Consider the following 21,287-nt stretch of genomic DNA (forward strand, 5'->3'; position numbering starts at 1 on the left):
TTTTCTTATCTTTTTTCTCACAAAAAGAAAAATCTTATTACTTTATGTGTTACAAGTATCAAAAACGTTTTTATTTCTTCGATCTATTAAGGAATAACATGAAGGCAGATGATAGAGATATTAGTTATATTCAATGTGATATTTAAAATGTTTGTCTTAGATAGATGAAGAGTTCAATCTAGCTAAGAGATTATCATGGTTTTCATCGTTTAGAATTGTCTTTAAGCTATTTTCTTAGGCATATGATCTTTATACATTTTTTTTTGCAAAAATGTCAAATTTTATTATTATTAAAAAATAACTTTTTGAGGGATCTCAAATCACCTTGTGATCTATCATGGTTGCATGGTAAGGCCTCAACCTAGTGTTTGGAAATTTTGGTGTTGGCTAAAGTTAAATGAACTAAAAAATGTGAGGACATAGAAATATCAAATGAGGCTTTGGTGCTTGTAAACCTAGTCATTGTAAGTCACAACATATGACCCTTTATTTCCAACAAAAACATTAGTCTTGTATATGATTAACCATTGCACTCCCTTAATGGTTGTAGACAAGTTCCCTATTAAGGAATATATGTTTATATATGTTGATTGCTCAATCATTGAAAATTCCTTTAGAGTAGTAACTTCATGACATAACATACATTTATACATGTAACTTGTGATGGAAATCTTAGAAGAGACTTGATTCATGTAGTTTCTTCTTTCAAGATTTTTGGATGGATCTTTAACTTCTTGGACTTCTTCAAGTTCCTTCAATAGCTTCCAATGATGTTAGAAGCCATTTCTAACACACAAGGAAAGGTAAGATCTCCCTTAACTAATGTCACATTCTTAAAGAGTGATAAGTTTTTTCAAATTTTGACCACACTCAAGAGAGGATAAGAGAAAAGGAAGAAGTTTCAAAGAGAGAAACAATCTTTGAGAGAGAGAATTAGAAAAAAGTTCATCCAATTCATTAAAACCTCAAAACTATTTGACCATTACAAGAGAAAAATAATATATAGAGTTTTGTTGACATAGTGCAAGTTAGACTAATCATGGTTAATTGTAATCATGGTTCACTATCTTGTGCTTAAGCTAACCAATCCTAGTTAATTAAGTATCTAAAAAATTATGGAGTAAGCTAAGTTAATCCTAGTTTAGAAACAATTTAGGTTAGTTTAAGTTAACTTCAACTACCTAAGCTAATCATTATAACTACCAAACTAATGATTACTTTTGACAAGTTTATTGAGATGTCACTATAAAAGTCATGTGACTTATGTAACAACTTGGACGGCTAAATTGGCTAGGTTTGGAATTCAAACCACTTGCATGAGCAAGTAGATGTCCATACCTATGGGCCATGCAAAGATTTGGGTCATCCAAGCTCAAATAAGTTTATCATGATGTTAACTAGCTACACTCTCCTAAACTACTAATTACACCCTTAAAAAAAATTATTTAAGAAAAAAAATTCGTATACTACTTAAGCCAAAATACAAGGTAAAAAAATAACCTATACAATATATACAATAAAAAACTAAGCAATTAGGATAGCACATAGAGTATATTCGTTTAACACATCTTTTCTAGTAACTTTCTTTAAACTCTTAATCATAGACCTTATCAAAGGTCTTATGGTCTTTAAAGATAACTAAAATGTTAAATCAACTATTTGCTTATCTTTTAACCGTAAGCTTTGTTTTAAAATGAGTTTACCCTTGTTATTTTTGTTGAATTGTGATAATCACATCTCTTGATACACAACGTATACTTCTTAATTAATGCGAGTCATAACCATGAGAATGATGGCAGACGATCTTTGTAAAAGTGGTAGTTATGAATTTGGGATTGAGACCGAATCCTCTGCTTTATTTTGTCATTTTAGAAGTGACCACATAAGGAATGTGTTATATTTTCTTTTTCATGTATTGATTTCTATATTAGTTAAACTTGTGACTTTAGTTTCATTTTATTTGTTTCTTGTTGGAATTGTGATGAAGAGACACATAACTACCTTCATTTTACTTGTGCTGTGTTGTGATGCAGTGTCCTTTTATGATGAATATATGCGATCTTTACATCATAGTAAATAAAAAAATTGAGAATTGTTTTTATATATTTACAAGTATTAATTTTTTCATCATTTTGAATTAGCTCCTAACTTTTCGCCAATCTAACCAACTTAAATTAAAATATCTATTTTAGTATCAATCAAGACAACTCTATCTTTTATTTATTTTAAAATAGCCAAATAAGTAAATTTTATTAGAGAAAATTATACTTAATTACCTCTCCTTATATCTATTTAAATGACACACGTCTCTTATTAGGTTTTAAAAATCACTCAACTCTTAAGAATAACACTATTAATATATTAAAGTGAGAGAACAAAAAAAAAAAAAGTCAATTCATATTCCGAATTATATAAGTTTATATCATTCATTTTTCAATTACATACAATGTTTTATTTTCTTTATCAGAATTTTTATTATTTTTCACTTTTATAAATAATAATTTCTCAACAAGTCTTTTTTTGATATTTTTTTCATGAAATTAGTATATTTTTAAAATCACAACATACATGATATTTAAGATATAATTTGAGAATTAAAATTATGCAAAAAAAATCAAGACTCACTAAATTGTTTACACATATATAAATAATTTTTTCCTTTTAATAGTACACAAATAATATTATCTTATATAATATAACTCCTAGATATATAAATAAATAAGAAAAATAGTATTCATGAGAATTGATTACAATTAACCAAATTCATTAAGTATAATATAGCGTGGATACCACCATAATTAGCGTTGTTTTGAATAATAACTTTGATTATTATCATCTAAAAGAAAAATAGAAATTTTGTGTCAGGCTTAGTATCAGTCCATTCATTTGACGCTGATGGAGTTGATATCGGGCCTTACACTTGTAGTAAAAATAAAGCCCAAATGATATAGTTTAAGATGGGTGAGAGAAATATATATATATATATATATATATATATATATATATATATATATATATATATATATATATATATATATATATATATATTATTTATTTATTTATTTATTTATTTGACAAGTTGTAAGGGCGGAGTGAAAAAAAAAATGCAATTCTAAAGGATAGAAGAAAGATAATATTCAGAATATTTAATTGAGAAATGGAGAGTGTATCAATTACGGATTTATTTTTAATGTGTGTTCTAATTGAGAATATTTTTTACGCAATATATACGCATACTATTCCTGAATTATTTATATATTAGAGTTTGATTTCAAAGTGATTTAAATTTCAAATATTGATACACCCTTGTTAAATTGAAAATAACTCTTTTTAAAAAATTCCTGAATTTCAAGATTGTAATTTTAATCAATCTTAATGTGATTTTTAAATTTTATGTTTTTGTTATCATATTAAGATTATACTAATCTTAAGATATAATTTATCTGAAAAAGATCTTTATAAAATTATTTAAAACAGAAAGATATTTCTAATTGATAGTTGTGTTTTTTGTATATTTGTCTTTTTTTTCCCTTTCTTTGTGACGTTTCAAATTGATTGTTCGATACTATCACTATAATAAAATTGATTATTACCGATAATTATTTAGTGACAATATATAAATTAATTATTTTTATTTTATTATTTAATAAAAATATTAATGATTAATATATAATGGTCACTAAAAATGTATTTATATCACACCAAAATTTACTATTAGCAACAATTATTTATTTGGAAAAATTTAAGTCCCACATCAACTAGAAATAAGATAATTAAAGAGTATATAAATGGATGATAACTCTCATCTTACAAGTTTATTTTGTAGAGTTAAGTTAGACCTATAACTTATTATTCTAAGTTGGTATCGGATTACTCACCATTACCAAATTCAATAGTCTTTAAACTTGAGGAGGTGTATTGGAAAAAATTCACAAATCACATCGAATATTGATAAAATAATTAATTAAGAGATAAGACAATTAAAAAATATATAAGTAAAAGACAATCATCATCTTACAAGTCCCACATCGAGTAGAAAATAAAAGACCATTATAAGGATTTTTACTAGCATTCAGAATAATTGATGCTAAATATTTTAGCGACACTGTATACAATGGCTATTGTAAAAATGTCGCTAAAAGATTTTGTAGTAATTTTTATTACCACTAAAAATCATATTAAATATCACTAAAAATCTATTTTATTATAGTGCATATAAAAAGATTTAAAATTAAAATCAATTTAAGGTTGAAAATAAAATTAAATTTAAAAGAGGTAAAAAATGATAAATATAAAATATTATCTTAAAAAAATAATGTAAGGTCAGCATATAAATAATTTGCATGATATAAATATAGAAATTATTTATAGCAAGTTTATTTTAGTTTATGTAATAATTATGAAAAATATTTATTTTATATAACTACAGTTTAAAATAAATAAATATTTCAAAAATCATAGATTATATTATTTTTATATACAAATTAAAATAACTAATTTGAATGAAAAAGAATTTCAAAGATTATTCATTCATGAAGCGATTTTATAGGTTAAATAAGAGTGCTTTTAGGATTTTTGAGTCATCACTTTCATATATTTGATTTTCTGAATTACTTTTCATAAATATATATTTTTTATTTTAAGTAATAATATATTTTGGAGTAAAAAAAGTAATAATATATTTTAGACACTACAACAAAATTTATTATTAGCGATAATTATTTAACGGTAATAAATTAATTGCATTTATTTTATTATTTAATAAAAATATTAATGACTAATATATAATGACCACTAAAAATATATTTGTATTACTCCAAAATTTACTATTAGCGATAATTATTTATAGTGAAAAGCTTAAGTCTCATATCGACTAGAAATAAGATAATTAAAGAGTATATAAATGGATGCTAACTCTCACCTTACAAGTTTGTTTTATAGGATTGAGTTAGACCTATAATTTATTATTATAAGATAATTAAAGAGTATTTATACTCATCTTACAAGTCCCACATCGACTAAAAAATAAAAAATGCCTCAAATTTTTATACACATTTTTTTGACTATTATAAGAACTTTTACCAACATTCAAAATAATTGCCGCTAAATGTTTTATTGACACTGCATACAATGGTTATTGTGAAAATGCCGGTAAAAAATTTTGTAGCAATTTTTATTACTATTAAAAATTATATTAAATGTCACTAAAAGTCTATTTTATTGTAGTGAGATAAGATTTCTTGACCAAGTAATAAAGGAGTTATCAAAAAAAAAAAAATTGACCAAGTGGTCAAGCTGACATAGTTTGTAAAAGGTGCTACACTTTAACATGAACATGAAAATCTGTTAATATTAATTTTTTAAAATTGATTTAATTCGATTATAAAAAATAAATAAAAGAGCATATCTTAACATTATTGAAGAATAACTGTAACAGATTTTTATTTTTTATTTTTTGCTACATTCGAATTCTTTTTACAACAGATTTTTTTTAATCTAAATCTAAAACATTAAATTCAAAACACATTCTTTTTATGTGAAACAATAAAATAAATTAATAATAGATTTTTATATTTCTGCTTTTATATATTTTTATTTGCAAGTCTCCATAATTTACTTTCATATATATATATATATATATATATATATATATATATATATATATTTTGTAAACTAGTACTACTTCACCTCCCAAATGCAACGACTGTTTTGTTAAAAACAACTACTTTTCACATATCAATTTTGGGTCACATCAGTGTGAAAGAATCGTGGACTAAACTTTTTGTTGTTGGGCCTTTGGCGTGTGTTGAGCATCCTATTGGAGTAGGGAAGAAAAATTTATTTTTCAGAAGAAAAGACAAGGAATTAGCTCAAGGTTTGATTTAAGCACACAGAAGATTGAGGAGCTAAGAGTTACAGGAGGGAGATTTTGTTCTCAGATAGTAAATTACGATGAAAGTCTTCTTCCCATTGTTGGAATATACAAAAGTAATTGTTTTATTGTTTTCAGCGTAGATGTTTATGAAAGGGTTATTAGGATTTTACCTTGTATAAAAGTAGCTTGCCAATTAAGTTTATTATGAGGTATCTGAAAATTTAAGAGATGATTTGATAATGTGAAATGTTGCTTTCAAGGCTTTAAATTGCAGACCGAATCATGTATTGTGGTCGCGGTCTTGTATGCAATGGTATTGGATCGCAATTACGTTGATACAGAAAAACATATATTTTTTACAACATAACGGTATTGTATCTGCAATACATCCGCAATGCACCGCAATACATTCACAATACGACAAATTGATATTATAATTTTAAAATAAATTAAATTATTCTTTAAAATAATAGAATATTAAAAAAAAAATTAAAATGTATAAATCCTTAAAAATAAAATATATATTGATAATTATAAATTTTTTATATTTTGTGAAAATAATTAATAATTTCAAACCGCAATGGCCGCAATCTACATCGCAATACCCGCAACCGCGACCGTAACCGCAATTTAAAACCATGGTTGCTTTTATCAATTTTATCTTGAAGGTGTACTCCCTTTCTATTGCAAACGAATCTGGTTTCCTTTACAATAGCAGCAAATGATCTTTTACACAGATTTAGGAAACTCATTAATCTAATGAGTAACAATTCTCTGTTTGCTTATATAATCTGGTATTTGTTTTTCTGCAGTAATATGCAATGAATTGGTGCTTTTTGCTGTTTTTTGTAACTACAATCTGCATATGTAGGTTCACACATCGTGGCCTTAAGTGCTTATATAATAAATTCGCTTTTGTCTTTCAATAAAATGAAAAAAACAATTATCGGGTTGAACTTCATCGTCTATGTCACACTATATGTTTAATCTCTTGCTTTATTATTAAATAAACCAGCAATGGAAATCAAATGCAATTTATGATTTGTTAAAGAAACCGTGTATGGGAAACAAAAACACATTTCATAATCTTTCCGTAAGTTTTTTCTTCTAGTCTTGCTTCTTCTGAAACACTATTGTAGTTTGTGATTTAATTGGTTACATTTTGAATCTTTTGCAACTTTCAAGCGCTGCTTTGGCTATTACAATGCCTGACATTTGGGGCTTAGTTATATTGAGACACGAGGAACATGAATTACTTTATAATTGATTAAGTTGCTCTAATTATTAGAAACTCCAAGAGATTCGGACGGAAGAAGGGAAGGAGATCGAAGCCAGCACAATAGATATGTACACCGAGGAGTTTGCTGAAATCATGGGTAAACTTTTTTTTAAAATCATTCAAGAAAATCATAAATTCTGAGAATTATAATTCATAAAAATAATAAAATTATTGTTGGTACCGGAAAATGAATTCGGAGGCACTCGAAATACAGAGGTGCTTTAAATCCTAGGTGATCGGAAAATGGCAAAGAAGTTTCTGAGGAAGGACACGAAGACACTTTTCGTGAAACTCTCAAAATCATTGTACCAGGAAAGACACGAAGACACTTTTCGAGAAACTCTCGAAATCATTGTACCAGGAAGGACACGAAGACACTTTTCGAGAAACTCTCGAAATTATTGAACTAGGAAGGACGCTGCTCAAGAGAAAGGCTCAAAGCCTCGCAACCTCTCAAAGTACAAGAAAAATCAAGAAACACTCGAGTAGTATATTTTTCGTTGGTTACTCGAAATCCCAAGAATCTGGACATATACGAGCACACTTCGCAACCTCTCGGAATGAAGAACTTAAAGGAGACACGATTTAAGAGCGGTTGAAGTAAATCATGGGATAAGTGTCAAAGGCTGCAGAACGGTTTGGGGAAGTTAATGAGCAGTTCCAAGAGTTATCCAAAGACGTGCCCGGGAATAAGCCATGAGGTCGAGGTGGAAGTTTAGAATGGTTATGCACTTCCGGGGCACGTCAGAAACAGTTACCTTTCCCAAATCTTTTTCTATAAATTAAACGAGCCATGCTCGTAGCAGGAGGTCGAAAATCTAATTCCCACAATACCTCACATGCACTCCGCAGCCGGTGCATAAGGCATACTGTGCGTACGAGACAACTTTGGGTACGATTTCTCGACCACCTTTTTTTTTTTTTTTTTCTTTTTTAGGAGTAGCATAGCATAGCATAATCTAGTCTAGTGTAGTGTAGTCATTCTAAACACGTTTCGTTACCCTTACGGATTGTAATTCTGTTACCATTTAATGAAAACTCTATTTCTTACTTGTACGATTTTATTTTTTTCACTGAAAGTCTTTAATTCTGTCATGTCACGAACACGCATAAATTGAAACGTGAAATCGTGCTAGTTCGAATAAAAAGGATCCATAAAACGAAATCCACCGTAAACAATTATGTTATATTGATTATAAATATTTTTAAAGATATTTATAAATATTATTCATTAAATAAGTAAATAAAAGATAATGTGATAATTTTACTGCATTAAAATGTTATTTTTAATTTAAGAATGCAAGTTTTTTCACCTCTTACATAGACAATTCAGTAAAAAAAAAAAATCATTATAAAAATATTATTTTTTAAAATAATAAATCAAATATGAAAAATTATATTCTCAATATTAGATTTTCCGAAAAGTATACTATACCCAACGCCTTCCAAAGAATTGTTTTGGTTACTCCATGTCGATTCACGCGAGTTGTTATTGTATCCAATATAGTTAAAGAACTAACATGTTTTCTTATGCGTGATAAATGGAAACTTAGTCATTATTAAGGAACTGACATACAGGCTTTTTGTCCATTCAATATGGTTCATTTACTTTGGATTTAAAAAGACATAGGTCTGGTGAGAGTAATGTTTTGAGAAAGGGGCCCCTTTCCAAAGGCCAGAGTATTGACACTTGAGAGGTATCTGGTTTATTTGTTTGAAGGTTTCTTCTTTTTTATTTTTTGACTAAGTGATTCTTTGAACTTATTTCTAGTTCATATTCTTATTCTATTTTTGGATTGGTAGATTTTGAAATTGACTCATGTTCTTGTATTTGAAAGAGTCTCATATAGTTTTGGAGTTGAGTTTCATAAACATTTTCTTTTCTTGACTTATCAAGATATCTTTTTAAACAAAAATCGTGATAAGCAAACAAATACTAAAGTCATATATTAGATACAGTGATTTTAACGAATTTAAGAGACTTAAAGTTAATTAAAATATTGACACTAGAAAAGGGACCTAAGTCCTTATAACAACATTTAAAATTAAAATTAATTTAAGATTAAAAATAAAATAAAATTTTAAAGAGGTAAACATGATAAATAGAAAATATTATCCTAAAAAAATATGTAAGGTCAGCATATATAAATAATTTGTATAATATAAATATAACAATTATTTATAGCTAGTTTATTTTAGTTTATGTAATAATGATGAAAAAAATATTTTATATAACTACAACTTATAATAAATAATATTTTTAAATTGAAGTTAATTAAAATATTGACACTAGAAGAGGGACCTAAGTTCCTATAACAACATTTAAAATTAAAATCAGTTTAAGATTGAAAATAAATTAAAATTTTAAAGTGGTAAACATGATAAATACAAAATATTATCTTAAAAAAATAGTGTAAGGTCAGCATATAAGTAATTTGTATAATATAAATATATCAATTATTTATAGCTAGTTTATTTTAGTTTATGTAATAATGATGAAAAGACTATTTTATATTACTACAACTTATAATAAATAATATTTTTAAATTATAGATTATATTATTTTTATATACAAATTAAAATAACTAGGTTAAATGAAAACAATTTCAGAGGTTATTCATTTCATTATAGCGATTTTAGGTTAAATGAGAGTGATTTTAGGGATCACTTTCGTATATTTGATTTTTTTTTAACTATTTACCATAAATATTTATGTTTATACTTTAAGTAATAATATATTTCACATAAGATTTTTTATTCTTATAAAAAGAAATTGACCTAGTAGTTAAAGTGACTATATTACAAAAAAAATGTTATATATAATAATATGTAAAAAAATATAACTATAGCTAGATATACTATATATAAATATAAATATATTTGATAAATAAATATACACAATTTTAGTATTGATTTTTTGAATGAAATTTAATGACATATATTATTTATTATTATAATTTTATATCTATACTTTAATATATTAAAATATATTATATCAATATTCATATCTATATAATAAATAAAAGTATTTTTGTTTATAATGATAGTTTGCAAAAGGTGTTACTCTTTAACATCTCCATAAAAAATCTGTTAATCTAAAATTTTTATAATTAATTTAATTCGATTATAAAAAAATAAAAGAGCATACCTTAACACTATATTGAAGAATAACTATAACAGATTTTTTTTTTGGTTACATTCGAATTGTGTTAGTTACAACAGATTTTATTTTATTTTATCTAAATATAAAATATTATACTCATAACAGATTCTTTTTATCTGAAACAAAATAAAATGAATTAATAACAGATTTTTATATTTCTGTTTTCATATATTTTTATTTGCAAGTCTCCCAAATTTACTTTCTTATATATATTTTGTAGACCAGTGCTGTACCTCCCAAATGCGACGACTCTTTCGTTAGCTTTTGTTTTTGCCTTCTCTTCCTATCTCGTTTGTGCGATGAAGAAAACCATGGCTAGGGCAAACCACATACCTGATGATCTTATGTTCTACATTCTGTCAAAATTGCCGGTGAAATCTCTGAAGAAGTGTGCATGCGTATGTAAATCATGGTCCCTCTTATTCCAAAACCCTAGTTTTATGAGTATATATCGCAGCAAATTCTTATCCTCTCATGAGGATATACCTCTCATGGTACTGTACCGTGAAGATCAGAATGAGTTGTACTCTCTATCCGGCAAGAAGTTTGAAAAAATGGTGAAATTAGATTGGCCACCTCCAATTGAAAGGAATGATATTGTTTGTCTTTTGGAATCTGGCAGTATCAATGGCGTTCTTTTTCTCTGCCAAGGGTCTACAAAAGTTGTGCTGTGGAATCCTGCAACCAGGGAATTCAAGGTGGTTCCTCCAAGCCTTTTTGAGTTACAACCTAATGACCGTGCTCATGTTCGTTTTAATGGATTTGGTTATGACCCTGTAAGAGATGATTACAAGGTGATTCTACAGGTGTAAATCATGTTACCATTGGTTGGTAAAGTTGATGAGGGATACAATCCAAGGTTGTACTGTGACTACATTTGGGAAATATTTAGTTTAAGAAGTAATTCTTGGAGGGAACTTGATGTTAATGTGCCTTGTTTTCCTCGCTCCTATAATTTAAGTGAGCAAGTGTACCTTGATGGAGCCTCTCATTGGTGGCATCGAGGCACAAGGGATGATGGTGAAGAATATTTGGTGTCATTTGACATGAGAAATGAGGTGTTCTTCGCAACAGCCATGCCCCCCAGACGTTGATTATGAAAATGGTATTGAATTTTTAGATAGACAATTGAATGTGTTGAATGAGTCCATTGCTTTGGTCTCAAATATTGTAGGCACAAATACATTTTATATATCAGTTTTGGGTGAGATGGGTGTGAAGGAATCATGGATTAAACTCTTTGTTGTTGGGCCTTTGTCTTGTGTTGAGTATCCTATTGCAATGGGGAAGAGAAGTATAATTTTCAGAGGAATAGACAGTGAATTAGTCTGGTTTGATTTAAGCACACAGAAGATTGAGGAGGTTAATGTTACAGGAGGGAGATTTTATTCTTGGATACTAAATTATAGTAAAAGTCTTCTTCCGATTGTAGGAATACAAAAATAATTGTTTCATTGTTTTAGGCGTAGAGGTTTGTGACAGTGTCATTAGGGTTTTTCCTTTCATAAAAGTAGCTTGTCAGTTAGGTGTATTTTTCAGTGTCATTAAGAAATCATTTGATAATGTGTACTTTCTATTTTGCAAACGAATCTGGTTTCCTTTACAATTGCTGCAAATGATCTTTTGCTTATATATTTAGAGAACTTAATAATCTAATGAGCAACAATTCTCGGTTTGAACTTCATCGTCTATGTAACTATGTTTAGTCTCGTGCTTTATTATTAAACAAATCAGCAATGGAAATCAAATTGAATTTATCTGTTTTGTTAAGTAAAGCATGTATGGGAAACAAAACACATTTCTTTCAGTCTTGTTTCCGAAATGCTATTGTAGTTAATGATTTGGTCACAATTTTAATCTTTTGAAACTTCCAAACTCAGCTTTCTCATGTTCTTCTATCTTCCATCACATTTGGTACCATCATTCTTTGCAATGATCAGTTTATCTGATTTCACCACTGTGTAGTGCTTATGCACTTCCAAGAACCCTGTGCACAATTGATGCTCGATTAGAGGCTAGAATATATTTGACAGGTATTCCGAGAGTAATCTGGTTTACCAGTTTGAAGGTTTCTTCTTTCCTTTTTTACTTTTCATTTTTGTACCAAGTGATTCTTTTCGAACTTGTGTTCTATAGTTCATATTCTTATTCTGTTTGTGGGTTTGTAATTTTTGACATTGACACTCAATGAAAGTGCTTCATGTGGCAGGTTATCGTCCCTTTTAATAATTAGCAAGATTTATTATGGATGCAATGCACATATATACTGACCAAAACAAATGTTGTGTCTCATTAAGGATATCTACAAACTTCCATACAGAGACCAAAGACCTCTTTTGACTTAATCCGAAGAACTCGAAAAGCGGTTATCTGTATGAATTACTCAAAAAGAGGTAGAAATTCTGGAAGAAAATCAGAGTTGAATATATTAAATAAAAAAATCTCCTAGTTCCATAGGAAAAGACCAAGAAATGAGTCTATGGAACCATGGGCGAGTCCAATTATGTGACACCTGGTGCAATTGAGAAGAGCTGTTTCGTTGGTACCGAATTACAGGCATCAATCGAAGCTCCTGCCCTTCAAATATTATCAATAGTTCGGACAAATTTGGTCGCTTATTTCTTCTCTCGATTTTCTTATATGGTTGGAAACAAAGTTGGTGGCTACGATATGTTTTGATTGTCAAAAAATTTTGTGAGCCATTGGAACAAAATTGGTTGTAGATCAAAGTTATCATATTAGATGAATTGTCTTGGGATGTATATGACAGCAGCATAGATTGATAATCTGAAATACTCAATAAACATGTTAGATAAATTCTCCTTTAGACGTGTGATACTACTGATCTTAAGGACTTACCTATCATTACTAGTGGAAAAAGACTTTTAAAATCAGTTATTTTTAACTTTTAAAATTGGTTATTAACTGATCTTAAAAGTGTATTTTTATGATCTTAAACCCAATTTTAAAAACTAGGACTTTTAAGATTGATTATTGCAATAAACAGTCTTAAAAGTGGTAAATTTTTTTGAAATGTTTGACTTGTTTTGGGAGTGTCTCAGAAAAAAAACCTGCAAATGAATAAATACTAGGTAGTTCAAATGTTTTCAATTAACCAAAATATCTATATTTTCTATGTTACTTCTCGAGAAACCAAATTGCATACAAATGAGAAGAGATGATAAATGTCAATCATATATATAATCGAATAGTTTTAAATACATGTAATACATAAATTGACCACATTGCTCAATGAAATGTAAGTCCTAACTAGTCAAAGCAATGGCCAACAAAAAATGTTGCCCATTGTTCCCTAATGGTGTTTATGTCTTCTAGTGATAATAGTGATCGATGTATAAATATCTGTTAAAAAAATTAGAATAATTAGTAATAATTCATAAAATATATAAAATGAGAACATAAAATGAAAACTTTCAAAATTGTAAAACTTACTTCAGTCCACCTAAATACTATTTGTGAATCAACAATAGTATGCATTGTCTTCATTGAATAGTATCCGCACTCATAATTTCCTTTTTGTTTGTTAGACTACAAAAAGAATACCAAATCAATTTCAATAATAATAGTAATTCAAAACAAAATTACTTAAAAAAATATCATTGCTAGAATTAAAATCTTACTTTAGGAGAGACCCAACTCATTTTTTTCTTCAACTTTGAACTCCTAAGTATATGATATCCTTCCATGGCCCTAATGATAAAATGACATTATGATTATAGTTTAAAGTCAAATTTAATGATAATCAATAAAAGAAAGTAGATGTTTTTAAACAACTTACTTATCTAATAATTGTCTAAAATCCACAGGAGGAGGTTTATGCAATGAGCAAATACATACAGCTATGTTGTCCATAGGACAAATAACTAGAAGTTTCCAATGAGCACTACATTAAGAAATTATTAGCGATAGAAAATACTTTTTATAAAAAATTATAATTAATTATATAAAAGTAGACTTACTCAGAAAAGTAAGGGGCCAAGTAAACTTTTTTATTTGAGTCAGATATCCAATTTTGAATATAAGTTTGTGATTGTGGACCAAAACCTCCTATGCACCCAATTAATTAGCACAACCTAAACAACTAAAACCCATAAAATTTTTTGGACCAAAACCAAAACCCATCACCCAAACACCCCCAATCAAAGAAAAAATGCGACGAATCGACGAACTCACCCAAAAAGCCGAGAACTTTAGACATGGTGCGGGGTGGTGAATTCCGAAGTGTTCTTCACGAGAAAACCCTCGAAAGAGAGCAAAAAGGAGAGCGAATAAGAGACATATTCTACGATAAGAATGAACCAAATCAGAGACTTCGCACGCAGTGCAACGCAAGCAATGTCACCCTTGATCAAAACACGACTTCACATTCAGTGCAACGCAAGGAATTCTAGGGATTTCGCAGCGCAGTGACAACAAAAGGAAATCCTCCCTTTAGTTAGAAGAAGAAGAGTGTTGCGCATAGGAGATTAGGAGTAGGAGTAGAGCAGCTGGCAGTTGCAGTTCGGATTCGAAAGAAAGTTAAAATAGATTTTTAAGGGGTTTTGATCTGATCCATTTTAAATAAACAAGTTTTGTTAATTGGTTTTTTCTAAATCGGTTCGGTTTAAATATTTTATGTTTCGATCGGTTATTTTTTGGATCAGTTTGGTTCAATTTTATAAATGGTTCGGTTCGGTTCGGTTTTTTTTGCACATCCCTAACTAATTGGGTGTGTAGGAGGTTTTTATGTTCTCCAGTGATGATTATGTTTTTCTTTTAATTTTTGGGGGAAAAAAAGTTCGTGAGTTAACCTTGATTTTTCTTAATTTGTTATGGGTAATTGATGGTCACGTAGTATAAATGTGAAATTTTGAATTGGATGGATGATGGAAGTCTTGTCTGGCATGTGTTGGGTTGACACCATAATCACAAGATTGAAAAGGAAGTTAATTGACATTGAATCAGTAGGTGCATGTTTGGACTTTATAGGAGAAGTTCTTACCCTGGCAAAAACGTGCCTAAATCATAATTTGGAAGTTTTCAGCCATATATATATAAAAATTAATTTGTTTTAAAAGAAGCAGCTGATCTTATAAGAAGCTTTTCGAAATAGTATATGATTTTGATCAGTTTTTATATTCTTTTCAACTTCTGTTGTTTTGAAAAGCTAAACATACACAAGAAAAACTTTAAGAAAAAAAAGAAGATTATTTTCTAATAAGTTATTATTTTACACTGAAGCTGTAACAAACAAGTCCATAGTATTGGAATGATTTCCAGTAAACTCTTGAAACTCTTTCAGCAGTGTTGAACTTGAAAAAGCAATGTTGTAGAATCCTGACCAGTGACTCTTCTTTCAACAATTATTTTAGACCATGAATATTTGGGTCATTAGAGACGGGGAGATCCAATGAATAATAAGAAAAATTCTAACCGGCTTGACTTTAAATCCATGCCTCCCCAAACAAAAAATACTTGTTTCACCAAATCATGTGTTTAGGTGCGAATATTGGTGCATTCGTCCATGTTCATGTTTCTAAGTAGTGGTTTTTGCCTTCCTATGTGACATTTTACTGTATTTGATGATTTTATTTATGTACTTTTTAATGTGGCTTTAGCACCAAAATGATATATTATATTGCACAAGTTGGGGCGTAGTCTCTCGGCCTGTAAGTCAAATGAAATGAAAATTGTAGAACATTTGTCATTGGTTGTATCATGTAAGTGGCAGGTGGAATATGACATGCTCAAATTCTGTTGTTTCTTGAAAAAAAAAAATTGATTATCTGATAGTTAGTGATGCTAACTGCTGTGTGCAACATCATTTCTATGGAATGATATTGAATACATGAATCCATTGTGATATGTGACACCAAATATGGATAATGCAACTTATAAGCCATATATATATTTTTAGCTTCTTGTAGAGAAAGGTGAACTTCCCACAAGATTTGATTCAGCAATTCGTGGAATACTTCTTTTAGAGGTTTTTGTCTTACATTCTTGCTTGGTTACAATCAAATTTCCATGTAATTTTTTATCACAAAAGATCAATGTGGATTTTAGAAATCATTTTGTATGAATTTACTTGTTTATTATATTCCTTTTCTCATGTTTTAGCATGACAACTTAATCTATGATCTCAATTAATTAACATCCTATTTTTCTTTTCTATTGTAGAACAACTACATGGCTGAGCTAAATGAAACTTTAGTTTCTGACACTGTAGAACATTTAGTTGAACAAATTAAATGTTACCGCCTCGCGATTCTGAAGGGCATAAAAATCAATCTGATGTATGGAATCACTTTATTGAGGAGCCAAAGCCCAACATAGATAAGAAAGCTAAATGTAACCATTGTGGTACATTGATTAGGTTTGAGAATGGAACAAGTGATATGCGAAATCATTTACGTAGATGCAAGGGTATATCAAATAAAATGGTGAGCAAGAAGCAAAAATCAGACTCATCTGGAACCATGGTTTCTTCGCCTTCATTGGCTAGGCCTAAAATTGACCAAAAAGCATTGAGAATTGCAATTGTCAAAATGTTTATAGCAATGGAGCTCTCATTTCGATGTATCGAGCATGAAGCTTTTTGTGAGTTTTTAAGCATTGTAGCACCCTCTCTTGATGTCATCTCATGTACTACCCTAGCACATGATATTTATAAACTTTGGGATACTGAAAGAGAAAAGTTGAAGGAATTTATTTCTCAAAACTGTCAAAGGGTTTGCCTCAGCTCAAACACATGGACTTCATCTCAAAATTTGAGTTATATGTGCTTGACTGCTCATTTCATTGATAATAGTTGGAAGCTGCAAAAGAAGGTGTTAAACTTTTGTCAAGTCACTAGTCACACACGAAAGACCATGGCTAAAAAGGTTGAATTGAATCGTGTTCTTACTTTGACAGTTGATAATGCCTCATCAAATGATGTTGGAATCCAATATCTAAAAAAAAGGCTAATGTCTTGGAATAGTTTGGTTATGAAAGGAGATTATATTCACATGCGTTGTTGTGCCCATGTTTTGAATTTGATTGTGAAAGAAGGTTTCAAGGATAACATTGATGCTATTTTGAGAATTCGCGGTGCTGTAAAATATGTACGATCTTCCCCTTCTAGGATGTCTAAATTCAAGACATGTGTTGAGCAACAAAATATTGAATACAAAGGCCTTGTTTGTTTGGATGTGGAAACTAGATGGAATTCTACCTAATTAATGTTAGAAGCTGCATTTGCTTGGATGTGGAAACTAGATGGAATTCTACCTAATTAATGTTAGAAGCTGCATTGAAACTTCACAAGGCTTTTGAAGAGCTTGAGATGTAAGATAAGAAATATATCGAAGAGTTAGAAAAGGTAAAGGGTGTTCCTTCATATGTTGATTGGGAATTTATGCATGCAATCCTACCATTTCTAAAATTGTTTTATGATGCCACTTTGCGCATGTTTGGCTCACTTTACGTAACTAGCAATATATACATGTTTGAGGCCTTTGGAATTGGAAAGAAGATCAACCAAACGTGCAATTCTAGGGATATAAATGTATGCATTATGGCAGAAATATGAAGAAGAAATATGATAAGTATTGGGGCAATGCTGATTGTCTAAATATGTTTTTACTTATTGCTCTTGTGTTGCATCCAGGATACAAATTATAATTCATGCATTGGTTGATTAGTCAAAATTTTGATGGTGAGGTGGCATCTAGTTTAAAAGAAAAAGTGGACTCTAGTTTGAAATTACTTTTTCAAGAGTATAATGGTGGAAGAGATGAAATAGAAGTTAACTCACAAGAAGGTTGATTCAATGAAGGAGGTAGTGATGACCCTTATGGTTATAACCATTTTTTTCAAAGAACTAGCTCTAATAAATCTGATTTAAGCAAATACTTGGAGGAAGCCTTAGAAGAGAGTTACAGAGATTTGGATATTTTGAATTGGTGAAAGCTTAACTCGAGTAGATTGAAGATGGATTATTTAGTTAATGATATAATTTGGACATTGTAATTCTTGTTGTGCCTCAAGTTGCTTTGACTTAATTGGTAGATATTTTGGTGGTGGATATAATATGATCATAGTGATTACTTAGTGGATATTTTGAATTGGATATTTTGATTTGACTTAAAAGGGTATATAACCTTAGGTGAGACTCAAAGCCAATTGAACAAATACTTGGTGGAATGTTTTGAATTGGATATTTTCAAGTTTCTTTTAAGAATTAAGATATATATTGTAATTCTTAATAGGTGGTGTGAGTTGTTTCAATGAATGTCTTTATTTTTTCATGTTATAGTTTATTCCTTTTATTTCTAAAAAATAGTTTTAAAATCTAGGTTTAAAAATATTGGAAAAAAAAAATGAATAAAAAAACAAATTTAAAAATTGGGTTAAAAAAATTTCTTTACAAAATCTGGTTCAAAAAATTGGTTTAAAAAATCTGGTTCAAAAATCTAGTTTAAAAAACTGGTTAAAAAACTGGTTAAAAAATTGGTTTCAAAAAACCGGTTATAAACCGATTTTTATCCGATCCATTTTGGAAATAGATTAATCCATAAATCTGGATCAAAATTGGTTTGAAACTGATCCATTAATTAGGTTTGGTTCAAAATTGGATCAATAAACTGGATTGGATCGAAATTCACTAAACTAATCCATTAAAAAACGGATCAGATCGGCTTGGACTGATTTTTTTTTAAAAATCGATCGATGCCCACCCTACTCCAAGCCTATTTTGAGTAGTATAGATTTTTATTGCTTTTAATCCCATTTTGCCCTTGTATTTTAGGGTACTTTAGATAATAGGATTTTATTTTGTATTTTCATTTAGCCTTTGTATTATAGGGCAAATTAGCTTAGGATTTGTTTTTGGGCTTAAACCTTGACTTGTGAGGTCAAAGCCCACCTTTTTCTATTTTTAGGTTAAAAGGTATTTTAGTTTTTTAGGAGGAAGGGAACCCACACGTCATTTAGGGTTCATTTAGGTTGCATTTAGCTTGCATTTGGGCTTACATTAGACGACCATGCAACCCTAGATGTCTTCTCACTCCTATATATACCCTTGGCCTCCCACCATGTACACACTTTGGAATATATGATATTGAGTGAGCATTTTTTGCCTCAACATCCTTCCTTAGTCACCTAGGGTTCTTCAGCCTATTACTTCTCCCCTCCTCCAAGAGTGAGTACTAGGTTTATCTTGAGTGGCCTTCATCCATCCTTGGTGAAGTGAGCCAACCTAGAAGCACCCAAACACTTTCCACCCATCATCATTCATATTCGCCCAACCCCACCATCTCACGCCCTCCTTGATCATTTTCCTCACCCTTGAAGAAACATCCAGCCCTTTAAACACCATCTTGACCATGGAGAAGGAGCTTCTCTCATCCTTGGACATCATTGATCATTTCATGGAGAGAAGAAGTCCATCATTTGGTATCATGAGTCATGGTTGTCTTCAAGGGTAACTAGTTTCTTCTTCATTCTTCGAGTCTCTAAATTTTCGGTCATGTCATGTGTCTTCTTTGATGTCTTGTTATCTTCCATGAAAATCTTGCTATAAGTGTCTTCTTAAATTGTTTTTGGTTCATTGTTTGTTCATGAGCCTCCTTGGTGACTTTAGGGTTTTTCTTGAGTTTTAGGTTCTTGTGTGCCTTTTTATTTTTATTCTTGAGTGCTAGAAAAATATGTCAAGAAGATGAAGAACTCCTCTTACATCTTATTTTGATCTTTTGCTTTCCAAGTTTTGTCAAAAGTTGTTTTCTCTCACCTATCTCAATATATATATATATATATATATATATATATATATATATGTATGTATGTTTGTATGATGCACCCATTTGATGCATGAAAAATGAAAAATATATGACGCATGTGCTATTTACATGAGCTGGTCAAAACTCCCCTGCACCATTTAGAGGTCATTCATGTATGTTAATTAGTCCTTGGCATGCTCCAAAATTCTTGTTGAATTCTATATGTGATTTGCTTCTTACACATACATGATTGGCCACCTTTTCATGATCATCATTGCATGATTATTCCTTTGTCCTTTGTGCGTACGTGTGAGTGATACAATCTTGTGTGTGAGTGCCGGAATCTTTGACAAAAATCTGCACCAAAAGAATATAGTACAAGACACATTCCACTCACAATATGCTCCATCACCCACTCATGTGTTGTCACTTGTCTCTTCCATTTTGATTCCTATTTTTGTGCTGAATTTTTAATCACCCACAAATGTAAAAGCCAAGAAACTTTTTAAAAGAAAAATGAAAAGAAATCTGGACAGAAAAATGAAAAAGAAATCGTAAACCAAAAACAAAAGAAAATAAAAGAAAAACAAAAGGAAATTGTTGCTATACTTGTGGACATTTAACCAAACTACTCTTGCACATTGGAGTTGGACTTGAACTAATTTTTGGACCTTATTTGAGACCTAATACCGTGGTTGGACATTATAAAAAAAGGACTGAAATTTTATAAGTGCAAAACCCACTGTAGACACCCAATTTCGTCCGGGAGGTACAAAACAACAATATAGGACGTCAGGGACCCAAAAGACAAATTAGGGATTTTTTAGGGGTCCAGAACGGGCCGTTCCGAATTCAGAACAGGCTGTTCTGGTTCCCTCGGAACGGGCCATCCGATTTCAGAACGGGCTGTTCTGGTTACCCCGGAACGGGCCGTTTTGAATCCAGAACGGGCCGTTCTGGTCCCCCCGGAACAGGCCGTTCCGATTTCAGAACGGGCCGTTCTGGGATAGAAAATTTAGGCACAACGGCCATATCCAGAACGACCGTTCCAGTTTTGGAACGGGCCGTTCTGGACCCCCTTCCTGAAGTCTATAAATAGACAGTTGGGGCTCATTTCTCCAGACTCCGAAATTTCGTCCAGACTTCCTATAGCTCGAAATTTCTCTCTTTTTCTCTCTTCCCCTCTCTTTTTTTATTTCTTGAGATTTT

The 21,287-nt window shown here is 30.0% G+C and overlaps 2 protein-coding genes and 1 long non-coding RNA gene across 3 annotated transcripts; 2 read left to right on the plus strand and 1 right to left on the minus strand.

Annotated features, from left to right (window-relative positions):
* Positions 1 to 10,628: 10,628 nt before the first annotated feature.
* Positions 10,629 to 11,129, plus strand: LOC109793498 (putative F-box protein At3g16210). The gene has a single exon (XM_020352964.1). The coding sequence runs from the start codon at positions 10,629 to 10,631 to the stop codon at positions 11,127 to 11,129; it is 501 nt and encodes a 166-aa protein (XP_020208553.1).
* A 3-nt stretch (positions 11,130 to 11,132) lies between these two features.
* On the plus strand, positions 11,133 to 12,543 carry LOC145954549 (putative F-box protein At3g17490). Its single transcript, XM_083069040.1, has 4 exons — positions 11,133 to 11,406; positions 11,492 to 11,648; positions 12,283 to 12,350; positions 12,527 to 12,543. The coding sequence occupies exons 1-4, from the start codon at positions 11,133 to 11,135 to the stop codon at positions 12,541 to 12,543; spliced, it is 516 nt and encodes a 171-aa protein (XP_082925166.1).
* A 783-nt stretch (positions 12,544 to 13,326) lies between these two features.
* On the minus strand, positions 13,327 to 15,948 carry LOC145953958 (uncharacterized). Its single transcript, XR_014431174.1, has 4 exons — positions 14,512 to 15,948; positions 13,959 to 14,028; positions 13,771 to 13,866; positions 13,327 to 13,680 (listed from the first exon to the last, which is right to left on the minus strand). It is a non-coding gene; the product is annotated as an uncharacterized LOC145953958 (long non-coding RNA).
* Between the last annotated feature and the right edge of the window lie 5,339 nt (positions 15,949 to 21,287).

Source organism: Cajanus cajan, chromosome 1, assembly GCF_000230855.2.
Source record: "Cajanus cajan strain Asha chromosome 1, NIPB_CcT2T_4, whole genome shotgun sequence".
Taxonomy (NCBI): Eukaryota; Viridiplantae; Streptophyta; class Magnoliopsida; order Fabales; family Fabaceae; genus Cajanus; species Cajanus cajan.

Excerpts from the sequence above, each read along its gene's own strand:
- LOC109793498 (XM_020352964.1), top strand. The coding sequence starts at position 10,629 with ATGGCTAGGGCAAACCACATACCTGATGATCTTATGTTCTACATTCTG.
- LOC145954549 (XM_083069040.1), top strand. The coding sequence starts at position 11,133 with ATGTTACCATTGGTTGGTAAAGTTGATGAGGGATACAATCCAAGGTTG. Across the intron at positions 11,407-11,491 it reads AACAGCCATGCCCCCCAGAC|GCACAAATACATTTTATATA; the intron begins GTTGATTATGAA and ends CAAATATTGTAG. Across the intron at positions 11,649-12,282 it reads ATAGACAGTGAATTAGTCTG|TGCTTATGCACTTCCAAGAA; the intron begins GTTTGATTTAAG and ends ACCACTGTGTAG.